The sequence below is a fragment of the Delphinus delphis genome, chromosome X, assembly GCF_949987515.2.
Source record: "Delphinus delphis chromosome X, mDelDel1.2, whole genome shotgun sequence".
Lineage (NCBI taxonomy): Eukaryota > Metazoa > Chordata > Mammalia > Artiodactyla > Delphinidae > Delphinus > Delphinus delphis.
Genome location: NC_082704.1, coordinates 112,708,016 through 112,733,325, shown reverse-complemented (window position 1 = coordinate 112,733,325; position 25,310 = coordinate 112,708,016). Strand labels below are relative to the sequence as shown.

General features: G+C 43.8%; 1 protein-coding gene across 3 annotated transcripts in view; it reads right to left on the bottom strand.

The window, feature by feature from the left end:
- CTPS2 (CTP synthase 2) overlaps nucleotides 1-25,310 on the bottom strand; it is a 110,124-nt gene that overhangs the window by 63,449 nt on the left and 21,365 nt on the right. For all 3 annotated transcript variants that reach the window (XM_060002780.1, XM_060002779.1, XM_060002778.1), the window contains 9 exons: nucleotides 24,049-24,165; nucleotides 23,688-23,771; nucleotides 22,764-22,844; nucleotides 19,117-19,268; nucleotides 15,061-15,193; nucleotides 12,507-12,595; nucleotides 11,281-11,375; nucleotides 9,237-9,299; nucleotides 9,087-9,130 (listed from right to left, as the gene is read on the bottom strand). In XM_060002780.1, coding sequence (XP_059858763.1) covers nucleotides 9,087-9,130; nucleotides 9,237-9,299; nucleotides 11,281-11,375; nucleotides 12,507-12,595; nucleotides 15,061-15,193; nucleotides 19,117-19,268; nucleotides 22,764-22,844; nucleotides 23,688-23,771; nucleotides 24,049-24,165 — 858 coding nt within the window. The remainder of the gene's footprint in view (nucleotides 1-9,086; nucleotides 9,131-9,236; nucleotides 9,300-11,280; nucleotides 11,376-12,506; nucleotides 12,596-15,060; nucleotides 15,194-19,116; nucleotides 19,269-22,763; nucleotides 22,845-23,687; nucleotides 23,772-24,048; nucleotides 24,166-25,310) is intronic.

Genomic DNA, 25,310 nt, shown 5'->3' with positions numbered 1-25,310 from the left:
ATAGACATTTCTCCAATGAAGACATACAGATGGCCAAGAAGCACATGAAAAGCTGCTCAACATCACTAATCATTAGAGAAACGCAAATCAAAACTACAATGAGGTATCACCTCACACCAGTTAGAAGGGGCATCATCAGAAAATCTACAAACAACAAATGCTGGAGAGGGTGTGGAGAAAAGGGAACCCTCTTGCACTGTTGGTGGGAATGTAGACTGATACAGTCACAATGGAGAACAGTATGGAGGTTCCTTAAAAAAACAAAAAATAGAATTACCATATGATCCAGCAATCCCACTACTGGGCATATACCCAGAGAAAACCATAATTCAAAAAGACACATGCACCCCAATGTTCATTGCAGCACTATTTACAGTAGCCAGGTCACGGAAGCAACGTAAATGCCCATCGACAGACGAATGGATAAGGAAGATGTGGTACATATATACAATGGAATATTACTCAGCCATTAAAAAGGAACGAAATTGGGTCATTTGTTGAGATGTGGATGCACCTAGCGACTGTCATACAGAGTGAAGTCAGAAAGAGAAAAACAAATATCGTATATTAACGCATATGTGGAACCTAGAAAAATGGTACAGATGAACCGGTTTGCAGGGCACAAATTGAGAGACAGATGTAGAGAACAAACTTATGGACACCAAGGGGGGAAAGCGGCAGGGGGGTGGGGATGGTGGTGTGATGAATTGGGCGATTGGGATTGACATGTATACACTGATGTGTATAAAATTGATGACTAATAAGAACCTGCTGTATAAAAAAATAAATAAAATAAAATTCCAAAAACGAAGAGTGATGTAGCCAAGGAAGCTAAGGGTTTCTGGGAGCAACCAGAAGCTGGGAGAGACAGGGAGTGATCCAAAAATAAATAAATAAATAACATAAAAATAAAAAAATAAAATTCAGTTCCTTGGCCACCCTAGCTAAATTTCAAGTGGTCCACAGCCCCATGTGGCTCGTGGCTGCCATAAAGGATGGCACAGATCCAGAACATTCTCTCATGGCAGAAGTCCTGGTTGTCAGAGCTGGTAGCATTACTGAGGGCGTACTCACATACTGCCACACATTTGGTTGTACGTCTCAGGCGTCTGTGTCTTGTGTCTCCAACTAAACTGCATGCAAGCAGGGTTGTGGCAGCTGCTCATCTGTTATACGCTACAGTTAGGACTGCACTTAAGTGGACGAGTGCCAAATGCACAGTGAGTTTTTTCTTAATAATCTCTTTCCACTAGAATCCAGCTATTTCTACTGCAAAAAAAAAAAAAGAAAATCTTTGAAGTTGTTGAAATACCTATTCCTAAGGCATTTCTCATTGAGCTAAATGTATAAAAGCTTTCAAATACATTAGCTTTGAAGTACTCATTTAGTCATTCAGTTATTGTTAAAATTATGGGCTACCCTTATTGATTCACTAATGGGGGCTTACTCCCAGCTGTGCTGACTCCTTTTAAAAAGTAGACTCCAGTAACAGCCTGATATCAGCTCTGAACCTATGGTCCCCACAGAGACAGGATTAAGTGACTATTAGGCTCCCAGACTGGTCCATAGAAAGCTACTTTACACACGGTACAGCTATCTTCCTCACCACTGCTTTTATGAGAAAAAAGTTCTTTAGCCCAAACTAAGCTCCAAATGACTTCTTTAAGATCATTTTGTTAGTTGGGAGATGCTTACTACAATGTTCTAAATTAAAACAGTCTTCAAATTTATAAAAGTTGCCTGGAAGGTTACTGTAAGTGGCTGTCTGGGTTTTTTAACCCTCTTAATTTGCCTTCCATATGAAATTGTTGAAAAATAAATGAAAGTAGAAAATATTTAATTTAACAGGGCTTCAACTAAAGGTAGGAAAATGTTATGCATTAATTATACTTAGTATCTAACACAAATTACCCTTCACCTGAATGCATTTTTAATTATATGTGACTATCACAAATCCACTGTCAGATGTAAAATTAATTTTGACTTTGAAAATTCTTGGATCAAAAAGGGGTAGGGGCTTCCCTGGTGGCGCAGTGGTTGAGAGTCTGCCTGCCGACGCAGGGGACACGGGTTCGTGCCCCAGTCCGGGAAGATCCCACATACTGCGGAGCAGCTGGGCCCGTGAGCCATGGCCACTGAGCCTGCGCGTCCGGAGCCTGTGCTCCGCAACAGGAGAGGCCACAGCAGTGAGAGGCCCGTGTACCGCAAAAAAAAAAAAAAGGGGGGGCGGTAAAAGAAGTCACATCTATGATAAATAACCAAAACTGAAATATCAAATGCCACAATCTCAAATCTCCGTTTGCATCTGCTTAAAATGCTTCACATTTCTCACTCTTCCTTACCAATAGCACCATCCAAGTGTACATATGTGAAAGGAAAAATCCAAATGGACTCAGTATTGCTAAGAGAACTCTCTAAAATGGAGCCAGGAGGCCACTAAGGAAGTATGACTTAGGCACGTGTCAGCCTGGATGGAATCTGACCTTTTGACCCAATGAAGTCATCAGAACTGATATCAAGCAGGACCCTGTGAGGCTCCTGAGCACAAAAGCCCTTCCATGTCCCCCATTTCTTGATTACAGGCAATAGGCTTCATTCAGGCCCCCTGACCTTCCCTGAGTTCCAGCAGGTCGGTGTTAATTAGGGAAGGGAGGGGATGCGGAGACAAGGGAGGAACAGTCAAGAGAAACAACAGTGCCGCCTTGGGGCAGGGTCCTGGTTCCCCTCAAGGGACACACATAACAATATCTTTGAGCTGTTCAGCAGATACTGAAGCCCCCACCAGGTGGAAGAAGTTAACTGCATGCTGCCTACAAGCAGGTAGACCCCAGACCAGTTGGAACCAGAAGGTTCCAACTTCACCACCAACCAATCAGAAGAACGTCCACGAGCTGATCACGCCCTCTTTGAACCATTACTGTAAAACTCCTCACTACCCCCTCCCGGTCGGGACACAGTTTCGAGGGCATTAGTCCACTGCTTTGCCTGGCAAAGCAATAAAGCTATTCTTTTCTACTTCACCTAAAACTCTGTCTCTGAAATTTAATTTGGTTTCGGGGTACAGAGGCCAGATTCGGCTTCAGAACACCGGCCAGAAACTCAAGATACTTACTGGACCCCTACCCTAAAACAACTCATGATTCCTCAGGGCAAGTATTCTCTGACTCGCATCACAGTCCATCACAATTCCTACCAGGCAACTTTTAACAACCTCTTGGCTTTCTGTCTTTATAAGTCCTGACTCTCTCTTCCTCAGAACACTCTTCTAGGGTTACCCAGATTTTTTTTGGCCATGCAGCGGGGCTTGTGGGATCTTAGTTCCCCGACCAGGGATCAAACCCGGGCTCCCCCGCCCGGCAGTGGAAGCGGAGTTCTAACCACTGGCAGGGAATTCCCCCAAATTGCAATTCTTAAGATTCCAAATAAACTCTTTTCCTATTTGCAGCCTCCTGTATTATTTTTTTAGTTGACACCAGTCTGTGTAGATGTGTTTGAATGTGGAACATGGATTCTGTTTTCAGATTCTGTTTCCATATCTAACGTAAATTCATATTTTTAAGTTACTCTTTTCAGTAAACAGAAAAGAAATGCTAAAAATTATGCATATCCACATACCTAAACATCAGATTGAGATCATTCTTCCTATATATATCTCAAAAGCCAAAAACATTCTAAATATAAACTCTACAATGCCATGAGCTATCCTCCACATGAACTGGAGAGATCTGAAGCCAAATTCAAAGTCAAGGGTGTCAGCAGCTGCCATGTGATTGATACAGAGTCAGAATACAAGTCAGCTACAGCGGCGTTCCTGGTACACATCATCTAGAAGGTGGGTGAAGCTGCTTTAAAGCAGGCCAGAAAGTCAGACTTGCTGTAGAACCTAAATATTCTGCAAAGTTCCAGAGCCTTCTATTGCACCTTGTGGATCAAGCAGAGAAATGGCACAATAAAATTTTACTCACTCTCTCCTGGTACTTCCAGGCTCAGAAAGACTCTACCTTCACTCTTAGGAAAAAAACTATTTCTCCTTTTACGTGCACAAGAGACGCCCCCTCTTAGATATCTGTGCTGTATGCCAGTATCTCTACTGATTTAATAAGCAACCATAAGACTAATCATGCATGCCAAAGGAGGGTCACGATGGCCCACGAAGGGGAGCAGAATTTGCCCCCCACACACAAAATATACCTCTTTGGCATAAAGATTATCCTGGGCTGATTATTTTTAAGAAACAGGAGATATAGGAGAAGCTCTAAAACAGAACAGAAGTTACCCTATTGTTAGAGACATTTGCATTTATAAGGGAAACCTCCATTTGTAAGGGTGTCTCCCTCTCTGTACCAGGAAGAGAAGGGTGACTCTAAATCTCTAGCAACTCTTCTCAATGGAGAAGGCGGGGACTTAAATCCGCATAACAAACTCACCCTTGTTTACTGTGCTTTGCCTTGAAAACCTCCCATAAATACCTCCACCCCCAACATCCTCTTTTCTTCTCTGTAGCTGGAGACGGTACTTAAGATGGTGGCTTGGGCCATTTCTGGGAGTTACTCAGAAACTCTGTATACTCCTGGGTATACAGGAGGTATCCATGTTATTAAGCTTCTGTTTGTTTTTCCCTTGCTATTCCTTTATTACAGGGGGCCTCGGCCAAGAATCTAGAAGAGTAGAGGGAAATTATTTTTCTCCCCCACACCCATGAAACAGATTTTAGCTGCAAATATACCCTTCAGGAGGCTCCCGGTTTCCAAAGCTATTTACTTTTTTAGCGAGAAGGGCCAGAATGGCCATTACCCACTGTAAGTCATGGTTATTTGCTCAAGTTTAAGGGATTCCCCAGGCTTCCTGGTGTCTGCTCCCTGGTGATTCTATCACCTTAGTCTTCTCCTTCAATAAGACTTCTCCCCATCCTCATAAATGGTGGCTCTTAAGGCGATTTTTCTCCAACAAACTGAGTGCAGGACATAAAGAAGTTCAGTAGCAATTAGGTTTTATTGTTCTCATCTCACTTATGAGTATAGAAACTATCAAAATGTAAAACGCACAATTCCTCTGACTTCGCAATTCCCCTTCTAGGAATTCATCCCATAGAAGTGTGTATGTGTCGCTACGAGAACATATGTACACATACTAATTTGCAGCAACGATTTAAAGCAGCAAATAATGGACACAACCTAAATATTCATCAATATGAGACTGTTTAAATAAAGAATGATGTGTAGAGCAAGGCAAGCACGTAGAAGATCTCTGTGCACTGATGTGGAGTGATGAGTACAAAAAGCAAGGAGGGGACTTCCCTGGTGGCGCAGTGGTTAAGAATCCACCTGCTAATGCAGGGGACACGGGTTCGAGCCCCGGTCCGGGAAGATCCCCCATGCCGAGGAGCAACGAAGCCCGTGCGCCACAACTACTGAGTCTGCGCTCTAGAGCCCGTGAGCCACAACTACTGAGCCTGCACGCCTAGAGCCTGTGCTCTGCAACAAGAGAAGCCACCGCAATGAGAAGCCCACACACCACAACGAAAAGTAGTCCCTGCTCACCGCAACTAGAGAATGCCCGCACGCAGCAACAAAGACCCAACGTAGCCAAAAATAAATAAATAAATAAATAAAATAAATTTATTTAAAAAAAAAAAGCAAGGGGAACGATGTCTCAAGCATGGTAGCATATGTATTTTTTTAAGGGAACATATGTCCATATATGTTTGTAGGTAGGCATTTGTACACACACAATCTTTGGAAGAATAACAAAAGAAATGGATGAACGTAGTCACCTCTGGGTAAGGGAACTGAGGTAAGGTAGGGGCACATGAGAGGCAGTTTTATACCTTTTCTGTAGGGCTTAACTTTTTTATCCTGTGTATAAATGTCTTAAAAATATGCAAACACACACACAAAGAGTAAAGTATAGTCATCAAGGAATTAACCTTGCCAAAGCTATCTAACAGTGGCACCTACTGGTAAAATCACTTCCTATCCCAAAGTATTCTGTAAAAGAAAACCCAAGATTCGCCTGGCACAGCCATTTCAGCCATTAGTCAGGACATATGTTTCTGTTAAAGCCTTGTAAGGAACTCTTCACTTGTATTAAGTCTTCTGAGCATAAGACTTAAAAGTGTCATCTGGCTGGGAAATTACAATTCATTATAGTCTGAATTGCAAGCTATAAAAATGAGTGAAGTGGACTTCCCTGGTGATGCAGTGGTTAAGAATCCGCCTGCCAATGCAGGGGACATGGGGTTCGAGCCCTGGTCCAGGAAGATCCCACATGCCACAGTGTAACTAAGCCCGTGCACCCTAACTACTGAGCCTGCGCTCTAGAGCCTGTGAGCCACAACTACTGAGCCCACGGGCCACAACTACTGAAGCCCGCACGCCTAGAGCCCATGCTCTGCAACAAGAGAAGCCACTGCAATGAGAAGCCCGCGCACCGCAACCAAGAGTAGTCCCCGCTCACCGCAACGAGAGGAAGCCCACGTGCAGCAACAAAGACCCAATGCAGCCAAAAATAAATAAATAAATTTATTTTTTAAAAAAATGAGTGAAGAATATCTCTATATCCTTCCACGGAGTGATCTCTACTCCAGCATACAGAGTTAAGTGAAAAAAGCAAGGCAGAAAGAATGGGCAGAGTATGCTGTCATTTATCTAAGAAGGGGAGGGGGTTACAAGCAGACATACAGGTTTACTTATATTTTAAAAATGGAAAGATAACCCATTTAAAAAAATGAATTAATGGTTGCCATAGGGAAGGAAGGGACTATGCTGCAGGGGAGAGAACAGAACTAGATTTCTCTGAATCAGTGCTTCTCAACGGGGGCTATTCCACCTGTGTCCCTAGCGGATGTTCGGCAATGTCTGGAGGTATTTTTAGTGTCACAACTGGGGTTTGGGAGAAGTGTACTACTGACATCTAGTGGGTAGAGGCCAAGGATGCTGCTGAACATCCTACAATGAACACGACAGTCATCTGGCTCCACATGTCAACAGTACAAATTATATATCTAATAAGGAACTCGTATATAGATTATATAAAAAACCCTTACAACTTAATAATAAAATGACAAATAACCCAAATTAAAAGTGGGCAAAGGATCTGAATAGACAGTTCTCCAAAGACGATATACAAGTGGCCAATACGCATACGAGAAGATGTTCGACATCCTCAGACATCAAGGAAATGTGAAGCAAAGCCACAGTGAGCCACAACTTCACACACACTAGAATCGCTACACGGTTGACCCTTGAACAATGCAGGGCTTAGGGGCACTGACCCCCAAGTAGTCAAAAATTCGAATATAACTTTACACTTGGCCCTCTGTATCTGCAGTCCCATACCCGTGAATTCAACCTACATGGATCAGGTAGTACTGTAGTATGATTTATTGAAAACAACAACAACAACGTATATGTGGACCCATGCAGTTCAAATCCATGTTGTTCAAGAGTCAACTGTAATCAAAAAGACAAGTGTTGAGGATATGCAGAAATTGGAACCCTCACACACTGCTGGTGGCAATGTAAAATGCTGCAGCCACTTTGGAAAACAGTCTGGCAGTTCCTCAAAAAATTAAACATACAGTCACCATATGACCCACAATTCCACTCCTAGGTATAGACCCAAGTGAAACAAAAACATATGTCCATACAAAAACTTGTACACAAATATTCATAGCAGCATTATTCATAGTAGCCAAAAAGTAGAAACAGCAAATGTCCATCAAAGGATGAATGGATAAGAAACAAAGTACTGATACATGCTACAACATAGACAGACCTTGACGATGTTATGCTAAATGAAAGAAGCCAGTCACAAAAGGCCACATATTGTATGATTCCATTTACAGTTGACCAACCCAGGTTTGAACTGAGCAGGTCCACTTAGACATGCCTTTCTTTCCATAGTAAATAGTACTACATGGTCCATGGTTGGTTGAAGCCGTAGATGCGGAACCACATATACAGAGGAACGCATATACGGAGAGGCGACTAGGAGTTAAAGGCAGATTTTTGACTGCGTGGAGGGTCAGCCCCTGACCCCTGCATTATTCAAAGGTCAACTGTATATGAAATGGCCAGAATAGGCAAATATAGAGAGACAGAAAACAGATTAATGGTTGCCTAGAGCTAGAAGGATAGACGGCTTGCGGATGTCAGCTAAAGAGTGTGGAATTTCTTTTTGGAATAATCAAAATGGTCCAAAATTGATGGTGGTGATAGTTGCAGAGATCTTTGAATGTGCTAAGTCACTGCATTATACACTTTCGATGGCTCAATTTTATGGTATGTGAATTATATCTCAATAAACTGTTAATAAAAAACCAATCACAATGGTGAGGTGTACACTCTGATAGAGGTGGTACAAGGTTCAGAAGGCAGAGGCCAGGAAACAAAGGAGGTCAGAAAAGCCTTCCCGGGATGAATAGGAAGTTGTCGGTAATGAGGTTTGGTTTATTTTTGTAATTAAATTCTTCATCAGTTTTATTGAGATTCCAGGGGTAAGGAGGTTGCAGGACGCGGACATCTCAGGTGTAGGGAATCTCAGGATACATCTAAAAAACTCATTCAGATAGTCCAACTATAAAACCCCAAGTGCAGGAGAGAGGGGGATGCCATGGGATAAGTTAGCAGAGCAGCAGGTGACAGAGCACGATGGCCTTCGCTCCCAGCCAAAATCTTGGACTGAATGTTTTACAGGAAAAGGGATCGGTGAAAGATGAGAAGCAGCAGAAGAACAGACGGGGATGGGTCTAGAGACAGGACAGCCCGTGTGTTTACATCAGCTGTGAGCGACTGTCGTCACAGTCAACTCAACCCATTCCTAAACATTCAGCTTGAAAACTATTGCAAAGAGAAGCCAATCTAGGACTGTGTCTTCCTTCAAGGCACAACCGACAAGATGGACAATTGAGAACAAAGTGGTTTGATATAAACTAATAACAATAAGAGTAATAAGAACAAGAAAAATCATATATAATTAAAATGTCCTGATGTCAGAATGAAAAAAATAGTAATAATAACCCCTCATGAGTTTATGCCGAGCCAGAACCAAAACAATGACCCAACCCAGAAAGTTAAGCCGCTTACCACAGGAACATGGGCATTTGGCTCAAATTCTGTGGAATCAGCATCTGAAGATAAAGAAATGAGTTCAGCAACTCACCAATACTGCTGAAAAATACTTCAAGCAATAAGAATGCTTTTTACTAAGAGGTTATTAGAAAATCTCAGACTTACCTTTCAAGTTAAGGCAGTTTCTCGCAAATTCTATCACTGCCAGTTGCATCCCAAGGCAAACTCCTATTTTAAAAAGGACACATATAAAGCAAATGAACGTTATTTTGTACTGCTTCGTATTTTCTGTTCATTTATTTGCTGTCTATCTCCTCCATCTAGAATGTAGGCTCCAAAAAAGAAAGTTTACTGCTGTAGCCTCTGCCCTCAGAACATGTGTGGCAGGGGCAGGGAAAGGACTGGACAACCCAAACTCGAGGAGGAATAAATGCGAGGTCAGAAAAGGGCAGGAAAGGAGAAGGCAAGGTCCGAAAGGCAAATCTGCCTCCCTGCAAATGTGTCTCTAGATCGAGGCACGCTTGTGGGCTGCATGGCTGCCCCAAAGCGCCCAACTCCTTCAGAGAATGTCTAACAACACCTCAATTCAAGAGGGAGTCTCCGTGGGCTGGGACCTCACACCCCCTCTTCTCAAGGTAGAGTCACGGCCTTAAATGCGGGCTCTGCTTGCGGGCAGCCCCCGGCTGGCCAGCAGGCTGGGATCCAAGGAGCACCTACAGGCGGGCAGGGGAGCGGGAGGTCAGTGCCCAGCTGCTGAGCCCAGAACAGCCCTAAACCTCACTGCAGGGAAACAGCAGCAGCTGGGGGAGCTGGTACCTCCACCGCAGGCTGGAGCGTGACAGAGAGGCCAAATGGAACTGAACAGAGAGCTCAGTAAGGAGAAAAGGGGACCTGCGTAGGCCCAGGCCTGTTGCCGCAGGGATGTGCCCCTCGCCGATCTCCACATTCACTGCGGCCCATCGATTCTCTCCAATAAACAAATGCCAAGGAGCATTCCAGATGCTTTTATAGATATATTGAAGGTACACAGGGGCTCAAAGGAGAGAGCAATCAATATACCAGGCACGCCAGAACAAAAGTCAATAAGCATGAAACAGCTGAGTGCTTTGGGGGCACTTCAGAAAGTTCCATAAGGCTAGGACATAAAGAGACAGTGTGTTAAAGAGAAATTTAAAGAGCTGCAAACTATTCTACACAGTGAAAATTATCTGAAGAACGCTAACCACATTTAGACAGAAACTAAACAAGATTACTTCAAAAGAAAACAGTGGCCCAGATGAGCTTAGATGGATAAAACAAAGCAAGGTATCAAGGTAACTACTCCTGGCTTCTCTTTTGAAAATGGATCCCAAGTGGAGAGCATCTAGGAAGCTAATCAAAGAACAGGCAAGGGGGAAAATGAACAGTCTGCTGTTATTAAGTAAAGAGTACCAAAGCTGGTCCACTCGGTTCATAAACCCACCAGCCCACGCAAGCACAGCATGAAACATGGCCTCTCCCCACTCCCTCTTCCGCCTGAAACCCCAGCTGCAGGGCTGCCTTTATCCCATCAGTGTTCCATTTCATCTGGTTTCATTGCTCCAGAAGCCATGCTTTGCAATTTGAACAAACACATTGAAAAGACCCAGCTCTACTAAATCTTAACAGAGCTGTCCCTGTAACGTTGGACGGTCTTTCTGTATTATCTTTTCTAGAAGGAGCATATAAATTTCAATTTAAGCTTTTTTTTTCTGATGAGAAATAACATTGTGGCATTCTGTTGAGATGTTTGCTCGAAGTGGTGAAAGGTGGAATCGGAGAAGGGCAGGTATGAACAGAGGTTCCTCCCAGCCTCTTGCTACACAACCAGAACAGTGGTAAGTTCTCCTGGGCTGACAAATGTTTTTGGTCAAGGGCCAGACAGCAGAGATTTTAGGCCTTGCAGGCTGTAGGGTCTCAAACTCTGCTACTGTATCGCAAAAACAGCCACAGACAATATGTAAACCAACTGGTATGGCTGTGTTCCAATAAAACTTTATTTACAAAAACGCTGCAAACCAGGTAAGGCTTGCAGAATAGAGTTTCCACACCCTGTAGCAAACTATTTGGCACCTGAATATTCAAATTCAAGATCACATTTTTCACATTAACAAACTCTATTACGTGTTACCTTACTAGGTGTCAAAAATCTAAAAAACTCATAGTTAGGATTCATAAACATCAGTTTTACCCAGAAAAGGAATCTTCCTTGACCGTGCCCAAGAAATCGCCTGGAGTTTTCCCAACGTTCCTCTGATTCCGAAGCCTCCTGGCACAAGAACACCACTGCAAGCAACACAAGAGGAGGGGAAATTTGACATTATTTTTATTTGTAAAACTCTTGTTTTCAGCCATTCATGCTTATTGATCCCAAATCCGACACTTGGCACAGCCGCTAGAGAATACGCTTGGAGTCTATTTTCAGAACTGATTACATGATTTCACATCCTGAACTTTCTTCTTGAAATCCTCCCAATGTTATAAAGAAGTTGCAACAATTTCTCACAACTGACCTTGATATATATTTTCTGATAGGTCTTTGCAGCACGTGAGCATAGTGACTGAGAAGCTCAATTCAATTAAAAATGCCACTGAAAGAATTATCTGAATAAAAATAGGTTAAGGTTCTTTTAAAAGTACTTTTATACAAATGTTAAGACCTCTGGGGCTTCGCTGGTGGCGCAGTGGTTAAGAATCCGCCTGCCAATGCAGGGGACACGGGTTCGATCCCCGGTCCGGGAAGATCCCACATGCCGTAGAGCAACTAAGCCCATACGCCACAACTGCTGAAGCCCATGTGCCCAGAGCCCGTGCTCTGCAACAAGAGAAGCCACTGCAATGAGAAGCCCACGCACGACAACAAAGTGGCCCCCGTTCACCATACCTAGAGAAAGCCCACGCGCAGCAACAAAGACCCAACACAGCCAAAAATAAATAAATAAATACATTTTTTTAAAAAAACAAAAACGCAAGAGCTCAAGAGAAAAATCCAAGGGCCATGCTACCCTCACAACACAATGCCACCCCCAAAATTTTTATTCATTACTTACAAAATAAAACCTAGAATCAAAGGATGTGGAAAAGAAAATAAAACCAAGAGAGGAGGGAGGATTGTCATTCTTGCACTTTAACTTTGTATATGTAAGGTCCACCTCTGCATCTTTCAGTAGCATCAGCTCACTTTCCCACCAATACAGTATCGCCATCCTCCCCAGAATAAAACCATCTCCACTGCACGTGCCACTAACATTGACACGGCACGTTTCAAAGTAAATGCAGCGTGAATGCAGCAGAACCATCCAGAATCACCACAAGTACTCCAAACTACACTTCAAAATGCACAAAAATTAGTCATTGGGGTAAATCGAATCATGGAAAAAATCACAATGGCGTTCTCCTAACTGGCGTGGTACTTACTCAGCTTTGCAGAGTTTCTGCCAAGCTTCGTGGAATTTCACAGGGTCCTCAGTTTCGGTAGTCTGCTCCAGATCAATGGAATCTATGTACTAAAAACATGCAACAAGCTAAAGGAACATTTCAGAAAAATAAAAACTGGAAAATACTAGAGCCATCTAATACTGACACAATTATTCAATGACTACTTATTATGCAAACACTGTACTGGTCACTTAGCATAGAAAAGCACCATCTCTGTCTTGTGGCTCTTACAATCTTTCAGGCAGGTTAGGAAACCAAATAAACAGGCATCCACATCACAGGGAGGTAATGGCTACGATGGGCAAAGAAGAGAACGCTGCGGGAGGAACCAGGAGCCGCAGCTGATACGTATGCGGACTGGAGAGAAGAAGGGCAAGAGCACCTTCAGGGAAGTCCTCTGGGAAGGGGATGTCCAAGAAGCTAAGCCGTCGAGGATGAGTGGACGCAAGCCGAGCGCGCGTGTGCAGTTGGGGGGCAAGTGGGAAGGGGTGCGGGGGGTGGGGGAGGGCTGTGAAGGAGCAGCTTCAAAAAGCAGAAAGACAAGAAACAGACAACAACCGGAAAGTGGTGACCACTCTGGGGGCCTCAAAAGAAGCTCCATCCGGTGAGAGAAGTTTATACTTGAAGCCACTGAAAAATCTGAAGGAACAGAGAGCGATTTTAGAAAAATCACTCTGGCTCAGTGAAGGAAAGGGAGGGAAAAATGAAAACCAGTCAGGAAATTACTGCAAAAGCCGGGCGAGATAAACACAGCACAAGCCCATGACTCAAACAGTACTTCGGAGAAGCCACCGTCAATGAATTCTATTACGTGAAAAACACGTACAACAATTCCTATGTACATAACAGTCCCTATATGTCTATATTATTTTAGAATTTCTGTTGTAAAAATTACTATCTGAATATATCTTAAGATACAAAATTTTACTTTATAAAATTAGTATTATAACAGATTTTCTATTTTCTTTTTTCTACGAGGGACTGGCAGACTAGGAAGAAAGAGGAAGAACAGGAAGGGAACGATTCCTTGGAAAGTCAAAAATAAAAAGTGATTAGAGAGGAAGCTACAAACAGGTGAGAGGGGCTTCCCTGGTGGCGCAGTGGTAGAGAGTCCGCCTGCCGATGCAGGGGACACGGGTTTGTGCCCCGGTCCGGGAGGATCCCACATGCCGCGGAGTGGCTGGGCCCGTGAGCCATGGCCGCTGAGCCTGCGCTTCTGGAGCCTGTGCTCCGCAACGGGAGAGGCCACAGCAGTGAGAGGCCCTCGTATCACAAAAAAAAAAAAAAAAAAAAAAAAACACAAAACAAACAGGTGAGAGAAAACTGGATAGGTCCTAAGCTGAAAGTTACTAAATTTCTTGTATCTTTTGGCTCATTATATTAAGGTTTTACCATTTAAATCAAGATAATAAGGCCTCCCTAAACTGTGATATACCCAGAGAGAATAACATTAAATATAAACATTTATATAGGGAGAGAAAACTCTAGAAAGATATGCATCAAACTGGAAACGACAGGTACATCAAGAGAAGTGGGATTTCACTGAGGAAGAATCTTCCACTTTCTGCATTTTACATTATGCTTTGCTTCAATTTTCTATACTGAGCATATACTACTTCTGTATCTAACAAAGAATATACTCAAGCTATATATAACTCCACCTCTGCTATCCCATAATACTGTTTGAAAAACAAACAATCACTGTTTGCCAGATATCAGTCCTCCGAGTTAGAAAGGGAAATATATATAAATATGGCATTTAAAAAATCTGGGTTCAATTCCCACGCTAAAGGGGAAAAAAAGTTCTATTATTTTCTCACTAGACAAACACAAAATAGTTAAATGAGCATGAAGTATATATGCCCCTGAATGTGCAAAGCCTAATTTCAAAAACTGTGCCTTAAACCTGTATGCAGAAAAAAAGTTAACAGACTGAAATCCTTGGAAATGCCTGCTTACAAGGTTGGCCCTTGTCTGGCATCTGGAAACTTGGATTGGGGGAGGGTTCCCACCATTCCCAAGAACCAGTAAGAGTGGCTCAGCGTGCCTACAGTGTTTGAAGAAACAACATGATTTAAGGTGAACACCTGCTTTCCTCCTGGGAGTCTGAGATTTTGACACTCAGGAGGCTGAGGGCATCTGTGTGACCAGCCCCCAGTAAAAACCCTGGGCGCTGAGTCTCTAATGAGCTTCCCTGGTAGATGGCACGTCACCTGTGTTGTTGCAGCTCGCTGCTGGGGGATTTAAGCACGTCCTCTGTGACTCCACTGGACGAGGGCTGTTGGAAGCTTACACCTGGTTTCCCCCAGACTTCATCCCACGTGCCTTTTCCTTTGCTGATTTGGCTCTGCATCCTATCACTGAAATAAGCCATAATCGTGAGTACAGCTGTATGCTGAGTCCTCTGCGTCCTCCTGGTGAATCATTAACCCTGGAGGTGGACTTGGGGCTCCTTGAACACAACCTGCCTCTCTGCAACACGAGATTTCACGATGAATGCCTGAAACATGCAGAAGACCAGGTGGGGGCTCACCATCAGATTCAACTTGTGGTTGATGGCCAACGCTGAGTGTTCCAGGGCTTTGAACACGGAGGCATAGCAGTCCCTGAGCTTGGTGTACTTGCCAACCAGGGCTATGGAACACGTTTTCTGTAACCTTTCATACCTGGGAAGGAAAACAAGCTTAAAGGTTATATGCATGTAACATCATATCACAAGCATAATGACAGCCACTGTTCTTATCCTGAGGCACTTTTTAAAACCTGAGGAGCAGATGTGCCTTGAACTTGGTGTACTTGGCTCAAATTCCCCACCCCACCCCCAAAGAATAACAATCTGTACCCCAAGAGATTTGAAAATCATGAGAAAGCCCAACATTGGCTTACATAAGCAGGCAAAGATATAAATCTGAGGAGAGTATATCAGAGAAAAAGTTAAAAGCATTAAAAATAAAAAAGCTCTCCCCAGGCTTCCCTGGTGGCAGTGGTTAAGAATCCGCCTGCCGACGCAGGGGACACGGGTTCGAGCCCTGGTCCGGGAAGATCCCACATCTCACGGAGCAACAAAGCCTGTGTGCTACAACTGAGCCTGTGCTCTAGAGCCCGCGAGCCATAACTACTGAGCCCACGTGCCACAACTACTGAAGCCCACGCGCCTAGAGCCCATGGTCCGCAACAAGAGAAGCCACTGCAATGAGAAGCCTATGCACCGCAATGAAGAGTAGCCCCCACTCACCGCAACTGGAGAAAGCCTGCGCACAGCAACGAAGACCCCAATGCAACCAAAAATAAATAATAAAAAAAAAGTTCTCCCCATCTCATAAACATGAGCTGTCCTGAAATTCATTTATAAGGTGACACTGTATAAGAAAATGCATTCTCAGTGCCAACAGGAGACATTCCAACATTAACTTTGTAAGGTGATACCATATAAGAAAATGCATTCAAAGTGTCTACATTAAAAATTGTTACATTCCCAGCTGGCCCACAAACGCCAGGTTATTTGTGGCATTCCTGAAGAATGGTGCTGAGAGAACTATTTAAAACACTATAAGCCACTTAGATCATTTTTATGAGAAAATTCCATTCTACATGAGACACTCAATCACATTTTACCATTAGAGACATAATCTTTACCGTTGCTTTCGTCAGGAGATCTGTTCAAGGAACATGAAAAATGCCTGGTCTGGTACTAAGTATGCAGGAATGTCACTTGGGGCTGAAGATGTTTTAGGGCTTTGAAGCAAACTGTTCCCCAAACACCTTAGAACAAAAATGTTACCGGGATGAGGAATATTCCTCCTTTATAACAACATCTGCAAAAAGTGAAAGAGAAGCCTGATGGAAACAGGCTGGGAGGAGAAAAAGGCACGAGGGGCTAAGAAGTCAAAACTGGCAGCAGAGGTGACTTTCTAGGAAGGTGACTGAAGAACGTGAGAGAAAGATGCTAAACCTCTAACTTACCAGTTAATTTTATGTCGCTGTGGAGACTGCCTGCCTGCCTGCCTGTGCTTCGCCCCAGCTCTAGGGAAAGGACTCAGGTAACAAAGCAAGTTGGTATCAAGCCAAGATTCCAAGACGATGTGCGGTCGGGGGGCACATCCTGTCCCTCAGGGGAGGGACGCAGGGCTGCAGTCAGCATGGCCAGTCCCTCCTTGCACCCACTCTCCTTCCACTCACTCGTTGCTGGTCTTCCCGGGGCGGGGTGGGGGGGAGTGGGGGAGAGGGGAGGCCACTGGGTCAGTCCAGCCGCCATCCAGGGAGGTATACTGAGCCCACGCCCCTGTGCTCTCTTTCCCTCTTGGCCCTGCAGGCTGGGCTCACTGCCCGGACCAGCCAAGCACCTCCCTCCCTCGTGCTCTCCATTCAGCCATCAGCAGGGTGTGACACAGCAGCTGACACTGCAGTCAGCTGGTCGGCTTTGTAGGCCCATCCCCCAGCAGGAAGGTTCCCAGGGAGGCAGGGTTGTCCCCACCTCAGGACCCAGGCAAGTTCTTCCACCTAGCTCAACCAGGCACCCCTGGCCTCTGGGCAGCACTGGACCTCCACGATCAACACTGTCCCTTTGACCTCTGTGTGCCTCCTTGTATCTCTCTACAGGCTGTACTGAGGGGACAGGGCCTAAAGAATGGACACTTCACACTGCCATGACCAATGAACCAACATCACGGCCAACATGATGCAGAGGGACTGATGCTCAATATCCCCTTTGCTTGAATCCTGAACTGAATGGTGGCCCCCAAAAACATATGTCCCCCAGAACCTATGAATGTGCCCATATCTGGAAAACAGGCAGGGTCTTTGCAGATGCAATTAAGTTAAGGATCTCCAGTTGAGATCATCCTGGATTAGAATGGACCCTAACTGCAAAGACAAGCATCCTTATAAAAGAGAAAGGAAGAAGACACAAAGGAGAAGGACATACGACAAGAGAGGCAGAGATTGGAGTGATGCGCCCACAAGCCAAGGAACACCAAGGAAGCTAGCCCCCAGAAGCCAGGAGAAATGCATGGAACATATTCTCCCTCAGAGTTCCAGAAGGAACCAACCCTGCTGACACCTTGATTTAGGTCTTCTAACCTCCACAACTGTGACAGAACAAATTTCTATTGGTTTAAGCCACCCATTTTGTGGTAACTTATTACAGCAGACACGGGAAACTAATACAAAAACCAAACACTGGCTTTAAAAAGCACAGAGGCATAGAGTAAAATTTAGAACTACTTCCAACACGAAGAGTTAAAATATTAAAGTTTCTAGTGCTTAAAGAGGATCAACCCCAAGCTACTCAGAAAATTCCTACGAAGAGACTGATTCCTTAAGCATTCTGGAGGACAGAGGCTTAGTTGTATCATCAGTCATGGGGGCACCTAAGTTCAGAAAATGTGCTTTGTTCGTGATTCTTCTTGCCCCAGAAATTCTAAAACGCTTTTAAAATTTTAAAGTGTAAGGGCAAAATAACTTTCAATCTACTAGTCATCTACCAAAGGTCAGTGCTTTTGTCATCATCAAATCATTTAAATTATCGTTACCGACATCAGTAACCAATAGTGCCTGATGTGATGTTAAGGCCTGGTGTATTTTCTCTCATAAGTGCCACAGCGTGGTACCAGTATCCCCCCAGTTATATATGGATGGGAGAATAAGCCCAGAGAGGTTAAGTAATCTACCCAAACTCAAAAACAGCTAGTGAAAGGAGAAGCTGAGCTCTGAATCTATGGTGCCTGACACCAGAGCTTACGTTTTTTCATTGAGATATAACTGACATACAACATTACATTAGTTCCAGATGCACAACCTAATGATTCAATATATTTATATATTACGAAATGATGACCGCAATATTCTAGTTAACATCTATCACCGCACACAGTTACAAATTTTTTTGTGTGATAAGAACTTTTAAGATCTACTCCTTAGCAACACCAGAGCCTTCGTTTGTAACTACTGCGCCTATTGCCTCTACTTCAGCTGCAGGAGAAGTCAAGCAGCCAGGACTTTATGGAGTCACGCCTCAGCAACATTTAGTAAAAGAAAACAGGTGATGGGGATTTAATCTGTATATGACATCAAATTAGACAAACCTTGCTGAAATTAATATGACTGTCTTAAAGCTAAAACCTATCAGGGGTTTTTAATGCCGATACTGATAGTTAATAACTGCAGGATAGAACGACAATGCCATGGCCAAAACTTCCCATTCAGAAGGATTTTCTTTAAGAAATGTTAGCCAAATCTTAAAAATAAGCAAAACAAAACAAAACAAAGCCTGTAGCATTTTAAACTGTTTAAAACATTCAGAAACGAAATAATAAACTAATAAATAAATGCTTCCAAAAGTTTTTTAAAATGCTGGAATCCAAATGCCTTCAATTCACTTTGCTTTAGTAGAGCAAAATCAAAGGCCCCAGAAATCTTCAGAGTACAGCAAAACACCCTAACAATATGCTAGAGCTTTAGATATTTCCAGAACCAAACATACCCATGTGGAAAGTGGAACGCTACATAGTTACCTTTCAAGGGACACCTCAGTGCTACCCCCAAACCTAAGAATTATGAAAACTTACATTAGTAATTCCTTTCACAGTACCTGTCAGCCATATTTTTCCACTTGAAAAGCAAATTGCTTGCAGAATCCCCAATAGGCAGATCCAATCTCTCTTTGAAATATTTAACGATGCCTTGTTCCTCCAAAAGCACAGGTACTCGGTAGGTGGAAGGAACATCGTGGATACATATAACCTGATCAATGATGATAAAACACCATATTTAATGGAACAACTCAAGTATGCCACAAAAATGAACGTAGGAATGAGGCAAAACTCAAGAGAGATAGCAGTTTATTTTTACTGACAGAAGAAAACCAGGAACACAGCAACCTAAACAGGAGTCAGAATTAACACAAGGTGACTTGGATCTAATTACAAAACACTTTGAAGTCATTATTCTACATCTGGAACCGTGGATGCTATGGTAGAATATATATATATGTTTTTCCCTATATACACATTCTTTGTTCGTAGTTCCTGGCACAGGGCTTCAAAAACATTCAAAATTTCCTGAGTTATAGGGGTAACTTTGTTAAGTTAATGAGGTGACTCAGGGTGGCCCCTAGATGACTTCAGGATGGGAGTTGGTCACCAGAAAAACCAAGCAGGTCATTAGAAGGCTAGAACTTTCAGCCACCTGACCTCCACGGAGGGGACAGGGGCTAGAGACTGAGTTCAATCAGGTGACCAGTGATTTACTCCATCATGCCTACGTAATGAAACTCCAATCAAAAGGCTGAACATCAGGACTCAGGGGAGCATCCTCGCCGGTGAACTGACAGATGTACCGGGAAGGGGGTGCACCCTGACTCCACAGGGATAAAAGTTCTTGTGCCTGGGACTCTCCTAGACCTTGCCCTACGTGTCTCTTCATCTGGCTCTTCACCTGCACCCTTTACAATTAAACAGTAATCATAAATATAGCACTTTCCGGAGGTGTGAGTCATTCTAGAGAATTCTCAAACTTGAGGTGGTCATGGGAAGCTTCAACTTTGTAGTCAGCCCGGCAGAAGTGTGGGTGGCTTGGGACAATAGGAACCTGCGGCGAGTGTCTGAAGTGCACGGCAGTCTTACAAAGACCTGCGGAGTCTGATGCTCACTCCAGGTAGTTAGTGTCTGAGTTGAACTGCAGGAACCCCAGGGGGTGTCAGAGACTTGGTACTGGAACATGAATGCTTTATGTCAGTATCCAAGACACACGGCCCAAGGCACCATCTTCTAAGCCTAGGTTAAGGCAGTAGCAATGAATACCTACACCTTGTCTTCTAAGTGTGGGTATGAAGTTTGTTCACTCATTTGTTGTTGCTGCTGCCTCTGTAGTTGCTTTTGTCTGTGCTCCCTTCATTTGGGTAAATTTAGAAGCACACATTAACACACTTAAATTAATTACACTTGTGAGGGGAAACAGGCTCTTTTAAATGCCAGGTGGTGTGGTTGTTTTTCACACCCTAACGAGCTTTCACCACCCTCTCAGGTACATGCAAAGGGCTACTGGCAGGCATCTAAGGATCTGCCACACCCTAAATAAATGCCAAGAAATGTTCTGCCAACTCTATGTGTTCAGTCTTTCCCAATCCATAGCTATCCAACCAAGGGTTCCTAAGCTGTTTGGACATGGACAACTTGATACTTAAGACTATTGTGTCTCACCCATGCATTCCCTGATACAATTCAAAGTGCCAAGATGTCACTGATATGAGGCTCCATCCCAATTATTAATTAAAATTATTGATAAACCTCTGGACAGCCACAACTCCCACAAGTGGAAGGCATGAGGTGTGGAGCTATTTACTCATTTATCCTCCAAGCCAGAGACATTTGTTCAAATATCATGGTAACAGAGAACATCACAGAGACACCTGTGACTTTCCATTCCCTCCTCAGCAATCCAGGTGAGAAGAGCTCTAAACGCAAGTTCACCAAGAACTAAGAAATGGGAGAATTAACTCATATGAGAAAAAGCAATGTGCTGACAGAGGTAGAAAACAAACTTATGGTTACTGGGTGGGGGGGGGAGTAGTGGGGGGGGGATATTGGGAGATTGGGATTGACATATACATACTACTGTATATAAAATATAGATAACTAATAAGAACCTGCTGTAGAGCACAGGGCACTCTACTCCATACTCTGTCATGACCTATATGGGAAAGGAATCTAAAAAAGAGTAGATAGATATATGTATATGTACAGCCGATTCACTTTGCTGTACAGCAGAACCTAACACAACATTGTAAAGCAACTAGACTCCAAGAAAAATTGTTTTTAAAAAAAGCAGTGTGCTAAAAAATGGCTAATAGACTAGCCTGCGGACTGATGACATAGAACATTCTTCAGAATCTATAGTTATAAAGAAAATAAACTCAAGAATTCCCTGGCGGTCCAGTGGTTAGGACTCGGCACTTTCACTGCCGTGACCCAGGTTCAATCTCTGGTCGGGGAACTGAGATCCCGCAAGCCATGTGGCATGGCCAAAAAAAAAAGAAAAGAAAAGAGACTCCATACGGTTGAAAGTTTGGACTGTATCATCTGTTCGCAGAGCTCTCAGCAACCCAACTCTAAAAGCTGTATCCTTCTATTTCGGAAACCAGGTTAAATGTGTGTGATACCCACACCAAGTACTATTTACAAAAAACAACGGAACAAAACCAAAATGGCTTGACGACACACAGATATAGGAGAGTGCTTTAAACCTGCTATCACATTTTTCAAAGGGGTTCAGACTTGTGCACTGACCCTGAAGCATCAGGCAGTGAATACAACAGCCTGCCTCCTGAGACTCAGAAATCTGATTAGGTGGTTTTTAGGCTTCAGAGAACCCCCAGCTAATCTGAAGAAAACAAAAGGTTTCTGACAAACCTCACCCTTTTCCTGAGCACACGTCATATCACTTTTTAAACTCCAATCCCTTGTGCCTGAGCCTTATTGGAAACAAGAGACAGAGATAAGCAGATGAAAGAGAAAAAGATGAAAGAGAAAAGAAAAGCCTGGCTTCAGCTACTCGACTGGGTCCAAAATCTACTTGCAGCCCGGACCTCTCCTCCCAGCGCCGCTGGGCTTTGAAGCCAACTTGTCCGTGACATCTTGGATGGATCAGTAAGTATTCAAACTTACCATGGCCCAAACTGAACCCCTGGTCCCCACAGCCCTGGGCCTGTTTGTCTGGGGGCTTCTCCCTCATCTCGGCTCTTCCAGGTGGAAAGTCCTGCAGAACAGAGGACCTGAACCCACGTCACAGTGGTTTTTGTAGCAGTGAACTGAGCTGAGGTCACTGATGTAATCAGAAGTGATAGTGTGAATGTCACCGTAATGTGTGGTTTGGGGTGAGTTAAGCTGTAACAAGTACAAAAGAGAAATCAAAGTAAAAGCCATAAGTGTCCTGGAAAGACAAGATAAAGAGACGATAAGCAGGCTTCAAATGGTTCTCTCTCTAGAGGTTGGACTGCGAGTTAAAAAAAACAACCCACCTGGTTTTGTACCTACAATTAAAACTTAAGGAGTGAAACACACAATCTATTTCAGGAGTCTCAAGACTGTTCACTTAAGGGCAAGGGAGCCGTAGTTGCATATGAGTCCCCCAAATCTTTTATAAACGTTGTGAAAAGTAATACGATAACTTAAGAGGTGTGAAATGCTGGCAACAGCAGAAGCGCCTGCAAGGCATTCGAATCTAAAGAGCAGCACTAACCTGTTCAGGGTTCACGTGACAAAACATAGAAATCTTTTCCTTCACAGCCATTTCGATGGGCGTTGAACTTCGGCAGACAATCTGTCAAAGTCGATTACGCACGGGGTTAGCAGACAGGAATTGGGCTGTTCACACCGCCACTGATTTTCAGGAGGACGCTACATTGATTTTGCTCCAGAAGATTTGACCGAGTGGGCATTTCTCCACCCTGGGCGTTCCACTGGGCTACTAGAAATTGGTCTGAGCAGTAATATAAGCAAGTGTAACCAAACTCAACACAAATCCACCGGTAGGAAATGTCAAGGCATTTCTAGCGAACAGACTCGAGGCTCACAAATGTTACTTCTTTAAAACTACAAGAATAGAGCCAGACCAAGGGTTGGCAAACTTTTCTCTAAAGGGCCAGATGGTAAAAACTTTAGGCTTTGCAGGTCGTGCAGCTGCTGCCCTGACTCCTCACAGTACCGCCATGAGCAAAGGCAGCCAGAGATAAATGTGGACAACTTCCTTTACAGGAGGCAGGTCTGCAGGCCCTTACCTGCCAGCCTCTGATCTAGACTACTGGCAATAACTGGATTACTGCTATAAATAAGAGCAGGGGTAGCCCCACCTAGCAGGCTCATAGGAAAATCTCCCAGGTCCCACCTCCCTCTAAGGGACCCAGGGACCACACAGATGACAGGACATTGCACTTGCCCAGATGTCAGTGTGGCCAATCAAATGAGGACCTGGAGAAGAAGAGATGGCCAATTTAGAAATGTGTGAAGCGACACTTGAGGATGAGGGAATAAGCCTTCCGCAGCTCCCAGATACAAAAAGCTCAGTCATAGAAACCATTTGAGAGCTAGGAAGGACTTAGATGATGTTATAGTTTAAGAAATGGAGGTCCTATTCCAAGAAACTTACCCACTCTCTTTAACTCACCAGATCGGGAGACAGGCCTAAGCCCCTCAACGCACGGACACTGTTTTGTGTGGGTTTGGTTTTCTGTTCTCCAGTAGCACTGGGCTGAAAAGAAATGGGTCACTGTCAGTACACTGGACATCTAGCTCTTCTGGATAATGAATGGCTTCCTGGTTTAAAATTTGGAATAGGGGGCTTCCCTGGCAGTCCAGTGGTTGACTCTGCACTTTCACTGCAGGGGGCGCAGGTTCAATCCCTGGTCAGGGAACTAAGATCCCACATGCCACACGATGCGGCCAAAACAAAAAGAAAGTGGAATAAACAGAGTATCATAGGAAGACCTACAGGAGTTGAAGACTACACACTTATCTGGAAAGCTCACCTGTGGGACAAGGCTAACATGGATATTACAGAAATTCTCTCTTTTTGCTTTAAACTGGAATTGTCTGAACGCTTCCACAAATGGCATTCCTTCAATGTCTCCAATGGTGCCACCCAGCTGGGAATGGAAAAAAAAGACACAAGAGATCAAATAGCTTCCGTGGTACACAGACTAACAGAACAATTCTTAATACACTAAGCGTGAAAACTGAAGTCCCCCGAAAATGGGGATCACTAATAGGCTGTCAACGCTTCACCTCATCAAGACTGAAAAAAAATTTTTTTAAAGAAAAGGAGTGGGACTTCCCTGGTGGCACAGTGGTTAAGAATCTGCCTGCCAAGGCAGGGGACATGGGTTCGAGCCCTGCTCTGGGAAGATCCCACATGCCACGGAGCAACTAAGCCCGTGTGCCACAACTACTGAGCCTGTGCTCTAGAGCCCACGAGTCACAACCACTGAAGCCCGCGTGCCTAGAGCCCGTGCTCCGCAACAAGAGAAGCCACCGCAATGAGAAGCCCGCGCACCGCAATGAAGAGTAGCCCCGCTCGCCCCAACTAGGGAAAAGCCCGCGTGCAGCAACGAAGACCCAACGCAGCCAAAAATAAATAAATAAATAAATTTTTTTTAAAAAAAGGGTTTGTTTTAAAAAAAAAAGAGCACTTTAAGAAAAGAGAAGGGAATTCCTAAGCAGATAAAAAGATCCAGAATATACACCACAGAGGAGTGAGATCAGTTAGTTTCTACCAGTGGTCCCGTTGGAAGGGAGAATTGAAATCCGGTGACAATATGAGAAAAGGGAGAGCCATCTGGTTCTGCCCGGTGTGAAACAGTTAGCATTCTCCCTCTCTCTGTCTCTCTCTCTGTCTCTGTCTCTGTCTCTCTCTCTCTCTCTCTCTCTCTCTTCATGAACACACACACACAACCAACACACACACACACACACACACACACACACACACACACACACACCTGTATGCAGCTCAACAGTCTCCTTGTAATGGCGGTACTACCAGAATTAAATCACTTGTACTAAAACATGCTGTCTCTCTGAAAGAAGTAGTACCAAAAGCCCCGAGAATATTCCTGACAGTGTAATCCTTTGACAAATGTTAACTTAATTTACATTGTACTTCCAATAAAGTTACTTAAGCATTTTACTTTAGACAAGGATAAAATTTCACCTTAACGCATTCATCCTCACCATATTTAAATACTTAAAGATTATCACCCAGATTTTTAAATTAATTCTTTAGCATTTGAGC